The following is a 7,732-nucleotide window of genomic DNA, read 5'->3' as shown; positions in this document are numbered from 1 at the left end:
GGAATAAAGATGCAGCACCAGAAGTTAGTTTGACTTTGACACATAAGGGAAAGAAATGAAAGCACAAAAGCTCTGGGTACCTTGACAGCCAGCCATCCACCAAAATACCAGCCCCCCCCCAGCCAGCACCGCTGTTCTGCAAAAGCAGGGCTGAGAGCTTTGGTCTTGCAGCTGATTACTGTAGGTTATTGTGAGCAGCAGGGAGAGGACATGACCTGCAGCACCTGCCAGCCTGGTCTTACTTTTTCTAGAAAGCTTTTTAAGATTTATGGTCAAATTTTACAGTAACTGTGATTTGCCTTATAGATCCTGAATGTACGATTGCCCCATGATCCCATAGTGAATCCCCTGAGACTGCTGTGACAGCTGGATAATTACTTCTGGGCACTAACAAGGATTAACACTGAAGCTTTCCCAGTGGAGAAAACCATGAGGAAGGGCTGGAGCTGGCTGCCTGGCAGGTTTTGAGCTCTGATAAAGAGCTGTCTCCATCGCTGCAAGGCCAGACCCATTTCACTTCCATGGTAAAGCTGGGAGTGACAGCTGGGCTCTGCGTGAAGGGTGAATTTTCATGCTGAATCACAGATTCTGAACAGACTAATTTTGAAAACTTGCAGCCCTGGGAGCAGAAGCTGCTGGGAGCCTGGAGGCTGGCAATGAGAACATGGTGGTTGTGCTTGTTAGCTGCATTAAATGCTGCCCTCCCAGGAGAAAGGCCCCTGTGGCTCTGTGGGGATGTGGGACTCCTGCGTGGGGCCTTCGGTCTGTCAGCTGTGGGACTCAGGAGAAGCGTGTCCTTGGAGCTTGGTGGAATCTTAGAATCATAATATCATTAAGGCTGGAAAAGACCTCAAGGATCATCAAGTCCAACCATCAACCCAACACCACCCAACCCACTAAACCATGTCCCCAAGCACCACATCTACACATTTCTTGAACACCTCCATGGATGGTGACTCCACCACTTCCCTGGGCAGCCTGTTCCAATGCCTGATCACTCTTTCAGTGAAGAAATTTTTTCTAATATCCAGCCTAAACCTCCCCTGGCGCAGAACCAGTCAAAAGCTGCCCAGGCAAATGTGTAATTCAGGGACTGTCCTCTGACTGGAGTCCTCTTCTAGGAGGCACAGAGATGAGCAACCCACCACACACGTCATGGCCTGAGGCACGGGGCATCACGGGATGCTGTGGTGGAGGCCAGGTGTGCGTCCCTCCTGGCAGGTGGAGGCTGTAGAGGTTGTGGGTTGTTGTTGCCACAGTGGGGAGGCTCTGCTCGGGCTGCGTGTTGCCCAGGGCCTGCTGAAATGGTCGCCATGGCAGTGGGCTTGAGGCAAGAGCACAGACGTTCTTGTAATGAGCCTGGTGATCTGGTGACTCATTCGTCCCTTCCCAAGCAGGCAGTTCTGATGTGAAAACTTCAATAAATGAAGGTGGAGAATCGACTTTTGTAACATTTCCAAGAGTTGTTTCTTACTTCTGCTTTGAAGGTGATGGCTTTAGCTTCCTCCCTTTGCTTCCTATTACGTTTCTCTGAACTAAAAACCGGGACCCTTCCATCAATCCCCAGCGCTCTCGCCGTCTCCCCTCGTCTCTCTGAGCAAGTCTTTTCCTGATGCTCTCTGAAACCAAGAGGTTCTTGTTGGGACCTCCAGGGCTCTTGTAATGCAAATAATAATAACGATATTAGTGCTAATCATTGTTATTCTATAGGGTGAAATGTCAAGATTCCATATTTTCATGTTAATTTTTAGTACGTGGGTGCCACGTTAGCTGTATCCCGTCCTGCCAGAGAACGTGCTTGTCATGTCACAGGCACTATTAGAAGCTGTTAGTAATAAAGCTGGCTGCTGTTGTGCCTGATAGATTGTTCTTTGACACACAGTAATGCAAAGTGACATGACAAATTGGCAATGAAGGATGAAAAGCTGTTAAAAAATTCTTGAATGTAGCTATAAATTGAGTAATTCCGTATCTAAAACGTGTTCCTGAGTTGTAACAATAAAGAGGAGCCGTGTCACTACTGCTGGATTGTATGTGTGTATCTAGGAAATGAGCTAACGTGTTGGAGCAATAGGGATTGGTTTGTTACCAATATAAAAAGGTTGTATTGGCAACTGCCCTTGCCTTGAAGTAGGATTCTGTGGGCAGTGAGATCAGATTTTGAAGTGTGATGTCTGTCTTTAGTTGTGGTTCTGAAATGAAGGATATCCTTGGTAGCACAAGACCCCTGAATGGTGTATTTTTGTTACAAGTACTTTTAAACAACAAGTATTTTACTGCAAACAGCTCCATTCTTCTCATCAAGACTTTGGTATGACTTGCTATCCTTTTGGCCTTGTATTTGTTACGTAATATTACTTTGTAGAAAGTATTGCTTTTACTTTGCAAAGTGAAAATCTTTTGGGTCAGATTTCTCTCTCATTTAGGTCATTTTTGATTGTCATTAAGTGAAACTAATGCTGTTATATAACACAGAACATAACAAATGCTGCTGCTTCCAATTGATGCCAGCTTAGCTGAGACCCGAGCCTGAACCTCTCTTGGTTGATAACTTGTTTGTCTGTTTGATTTCAGCGGCTAACCTCACTAATTTGGATAGTCTCAACAGCGCATTGAGCTTCATTGAAGACCGGGTGCACAGATCGAGGCAGCGCTATCGAAGGCATGCGACGGACGATGATTACAACATTGAAGTCCTTCTGGGGGTTGATGACTCAGTTGTTCAGTTCCATGGGAAAGAACATGTTCAGAAGTACCTGCTGACCTTGATGAATATTGTGAGTACAGCCCCGCTAACTGCGCTGTGGGAAGGCGCTGAAAGGACAGTGGATGTAGGTTGGTTTAGCCATTTCAATGAGACATAACAGATTTTTCTCATGGCAGGAGATAAAATAATTCTAGGAGGAAAATCCAGGCCACTTTCAGAAAAGCCAGAAGGGGAGAAGGAAAAGAAGAAAAAGGGGGCAAGGAGGAATTGACTGTGGGACTCTTAAAATGTTCAAAGTCCTGCTTATGTGCTTTGGTGGATGGAGGCACAGGGTCAGGGGCTCTTGGAAGTCATTACATTTTAGATGTATATTCCCTTAATCTAAGCTCCCTGCTGAAAACCATGGTTTGGAGAACTGTCTTCAAATAAGGTTCGATTGGCTTATACATTTTTAAAGCTACTCAGTTAAATTCTTTGATTCCTCAACAACCACTTTAGGTCCCAGGCCACCTACCTACTCCTTGTTCACCCTGCAGTAAAACGTTACGCAGTATATCACGGAACTTTCTTAAATTGGTTTAGTATTTACTCCATGACTGACAACTTTAGGTTTCCTTAGTTAAATTAGTAATCTTCAGAAGCATTATCTGTGCAACAGACTATATAGTGTGGTAGTGCTGAAAAGAGACACTAGAGAATATTATATTTAAAAAAAACGTTTTTTCTGTCTAAATATCAGTGCAGCAGACACAGCAGCCCTCTAGTACCCCATTCAGTAAGCAAGGACTCTATTATGTGAGAAAGGAATCAAGTTTTAGAAAACCGTCTCTATTACAGATCAAAATGAAAATACATTTCGTTCTTCTAGCCAAAAAATGGCAGTGAGTGGTAGCTCCATTCATAGGCAACTCATTCGGGAATGACTTTCTGCTACTCCTTCTCATCTGGAACAGGAGTCTCTTCTCAATAAAACACACTTCTGTGAAAACTTTAGGTTCAATGCATGATCTTAGTGAAACATTGTTGAGTAAAAAATTGTAGGTCTGCTCTGGTTTTGACAAATAGAATATGACTGCTAAAGTTTACAGTCACGTCAAGAGGATGAGCATCTGTAGGTGGCTTATGGGCATTACAAACCATGGAGGCAGATATATGGACAGAAATCCAGGCTGTTAGGTACATTTGCCTGGGATGTATTTTTTCCAATATATATTTTTTTAATTATGAAGCTTGTTTTTTCTTTCCTTTATTACATTCTTTTAATGATATGTAGAATGTCACTGTTTCTCACTTTAAATGAGAGGTGGAATACAATTTGAAAAAATCCCTGGTGTGGTATAAATTCCATTGCGCTGAATTCTTGTAACAGTATTGTAAATAGCTTAAAATCTGCACTAAGATTAGAGTTATATGATACTTAGTGTCTGCTCTGATGGCTGTAAATGCATATATTCTAACAGAAATTACATAGTGCATTTCATTTATTTGTGTGGTTTGTTTCCTCTGAGGCTTAAAACAAAGTCTACAGTGAAACAGATGGTTTTATGCGTCTCTAAATTAACAAGTCAACCAGGCCAGACCAGGAATGTGGCAAACAGGCTGAAACAGATTAAACAGGACTCTTTACTTATCATGTCACTTAAATCTATTTTTGAGGATTAAAATATACAGTAATGGTAAAGAAGCCATAAATGTTCCATCTCTGGAATATACTTTTTCCTAATTTTAGCAAACCATCCAACACACAAATTGTAAGAAATAACAACTCTTAAGCATGCTGTCTCTGCAAGTGGTTTAGAAAGTGCAGCCTGTGTAACTGTACCCACAGAGCTGTAGCAGCCCCTGGCACAAGCAGTAGTTGTTCTGTTGGGAGATCCGAGGTAGAAGCATGTCTTTTGGGGACAGAGGATGTGTCCCTCGCCTTGCGTCCAAGATGTGAGGAGCTGTTTAAAATCCACAAGGCCTCTCAAGGAGGCTCTGGATAGTCTTTGGCAGTCATCAGTGTTGTCCTGTTCGTTCCTTCAAAACTCAGCTGGTTTCTAGAGTCTGTATTTTAGCAGCGGGATGGCTGATGGTGACCAGTTCTGTTTCCAGCTGTCCAAGCATTGCTCCAGTATAGAGAGGCAAGAGGGGTTGGGTTTGTTACTGCAGTTACCAGGCAATGCTGGGGACCTGTATTGTGTTGAGGGACATCACAACGCAGAACTTCTCCTTCCTCTTGGCACTGGAACTCCACGTGGCAGCTCCTCCAGCTCTTGCCCTCATGGCTAGATGGATGCAAGGCAGATTTTTGTAGACTATTGCTTTGATCTCCTTTGCTGAAATTCACACAGGGACTCCCCCACTGTCCTCTTTTCTACCTCCTTGAGTAGATTGGGCTTTTTTTGGTTTTTGGGGTTTTGGTTTTGTTTTGAGTTTGGCGGGGGTTTTTTTGTTTGGGTTTTTGTTTGGTTTTTTTTAAGTGGGGCCAATATAAAAAGCCTTGGGGTCTCTAGCTATTAGGGGTCACTTGTATGCACTATGTTTCTAATGAGATGTGTAGGTCCAAGGGTAGCTGGAAAAGAAGAGACAGCTACAAAAAATTCCGGCTGTCTTTAAGTCTGCTGGAAGATTCCGCTGTAACCATCAGATTGGGTGGACCCTGCTGGTTTTATGGATGTAATCAATTAGCTTCGTACAGTAACAAGGTAGCAAGCATAAAATCAAAGAATGCATAATAAGTAAATAAAATAGTGGAAGTATTTACTGGAGATAAGAGAGTGATCAAATAGTTGAATTTCTGTGGTTCCAGAAATGAAAGAAATCCCAGGTGAATCCTCCCTTATGCCCAAGCTTCTGGAGGCATGAAATAATTTTCCCAGAAGCAACTCCGGGCATGGCTGCTTCTCCCCACTTTGCTTCATTTCACTGTGTGTGATGGTGTGAGCAGTTGTCCTTAATTAGCTTTTCCCAGGGATCCTGGGTGGAACCCTACCACCAACCCAATCAAAACAATATCTTTTTTTGAAGCCTAGTGCAATGACGTACTCAGTAAATCTGTTTTGTGCTGCTTAAGTGATGTGTTACAGTCCACACCTAAAAGCCATAAAGTGAGAAAAAACAGGGGCCGGGTGTCTTGGCTATCTTGAATAGCTGCGCTAATATTTATCCCAAAGTTTGGAAATGAAGTCAGTCCCAAACAAATGGTGATAGATGCCAGAGGATTTTTAACGCTTTGGGCTGCAGCCACGTATCGCCTGACTGTCCGCCAGCCGTTTCACCGCAGTGAGCTCGGCCTCTTGCCACCCCCTTTTCATCCTCCAGTCATTTCCTCATACAAAAACTCTGGTTTCTCTTGACATCCTCTCTTTTCTCTGCTCGGCACTGTTGGGACCTTCAGTCTATCTTTGGAAAATATGCCATTGTTTTCGCTTTAGAGACCCTCAGCTGCCTCTCGCTTGCACCATTTTCTTTCGTACGTCATGCTGTGTTTTTTCCTGGGAAGGATATTAGCTTGTACAGTCCTCTGCATTTCCAAGCGTGAGCCCACACATTGCACAAATTAACTTTGTATTTATAGCGTGCAGGAGCATTGCAACAGAGGAGAGAGATTTGGGCGGTATCTTGCAGCTCTATAGTTTACTCAAGAACGTGGAAGGTAATTTAATTTCAGAAAGAAGAAAGCTTGATATCCCAGGGATTTTATCTGCTCATACAAATGTTTGGAAATATTAGAGAAGAGCAAGGCTAGACGCAGCATTTGAGAATTATGTTGTTCCTTGGGAAACAAAAGGATTTCACTGCAGGATGCTTTGGGAGGAGGAGCAGGGTGCTGAATAGGCGTTACTGAGCTAAAGTGGGTATTGATAGCCAGCCTTGGGGCTGAAATTGTCTGGTTGTTTCATAACCCTCTTTAAAATAGTTTTCAGGATTAAGCAGGTCTTTTGCTGCCTGCTGTGGAAGAGCAGAGAGCAGCAGACCTGAGACTCACCAGGACGTTTGCCTGGCTGGGCCTGCAGTATTGATCGGGGGAATAGTTCAGCCTCCACAATCCTGTGTTTAAGGTCACATCCAGGATGGATATCTTCAAAACAGACTTCCTACAGAGGCAGAGGTAGAATACATGATTTTACAATATTTTCCATTCCAAATAGCAAAGTCTCATGAAATAAGCTCGGTTGCAAATGCTTTTGAATGTATTGGCTCCATCTGTCTTGACTTCAAGTCTTCAATTTTCATGCCCCTCTTCAAATTGTGTGGGTTTTTTTCCCAGTGAGGCCCCTGTTTTAGCTTCTTCTTGTATCCTTTGTCTGTCTTCCTCCACAATATCCCTCAATTACTCAACTACCTCATTTTCTAATGCTGGCAATTGTCATCTTTGCATTTTTTTTTAGAAGAATTTGTCTATAAAGTATGTACATTTTTTTGATTTTTGGACAATTTCCAGCTGTGAAAAACTTTCATTTCATTTTGATTCCTTAACTGTAAAATATATGATATTGGAATATTTAGGGGTTAGCCTCTGCTGTATCTGCGTAATGGATTTATGGCCAAAATGTTTGTGATGCTAAAACCCATCTCAAAGTAGATAGGTGCCTAACTTATTTCAAAGGGAAATAGACCCTAAATAGGATTTATGCCTCACTCTGGGCTAGATTTATCTGAGTATTTAGTCATTTACCTGCCTTTGAAATCAGTGAGAATCTATTTTAAAAATTAGCCCATGGGATTATGACTCTCCCAGACTTGAAGTGAAACTTCAGCTCCAGAACAAATACATTAAACAACTTTTCATTTGAATAACTGAAATCAATGGGAGTTATGCAGCTGGGGGTTTTGGAAAGTCCCCGGAGTCTTTCACCTGCATCTTTCAGCACTACACATGTCTTTGAAATTGTGGCCCTGAGGCACTTCTGGATATTGTTATCCATCCTCTTTAATAGGATGTACATACTACTACTATTATAGATGAGATTTCTGCTTTCGTATCTCTGGCAGCTGAGGGATGAAGATTTGCAGGTACAGAACAGCAAGTCCCTAATGAGA

At 42.7% G+C, this 7,732-nt stretch overlaps 1 protein-coding gene across 1 annotated transcript in view; it reads left to right on the top strand.

The window, feature by feature from the left end:
- Positions 1–7,732, top strand: part of LOC104468068 (A disintegrin and metalloproteinase with thrombospondin motifs 2-like) — a gene marked incomplete at its 3' end in the record, with an annotated part of 78,108 nt that overhangs the window by 53,241 nt on the left and 17,135 nt on the right. The window contains exon 2 of the mRNA XM_010082073.1: positions 2,575–2,777. Within this exon, the coding sequence (XP_010080375.1) occupies positions 2,575–2,777 (203 nt within the window). The remainder of the gene's footprint in view (positions 1–2,574; positions 2,778–7,732) is intronic.

This window comes from Pterocles gutturalis, unplaced genomic scaffold (genome assembly GCF_000699245.1).
Source record: "Pterocles gutturalis isolate BGI_N339 unplaced genomic scaffold, ASM69924v1 scaffold12794, whole genome shotgun sequence".
Classification (NCBI taxonomy): domain Eukaryota; kingdom Metazoa; phylum Chordata; class Aves; order Pterocliformes; family Pteroclidae; genus Pterocles; species Pterocles gutturalis.
The sequence above is the reverse complement of the archived record's forward strand: the minus strand, read 5'-3'. Positions and strand labels throughout refer to the sequence as shown.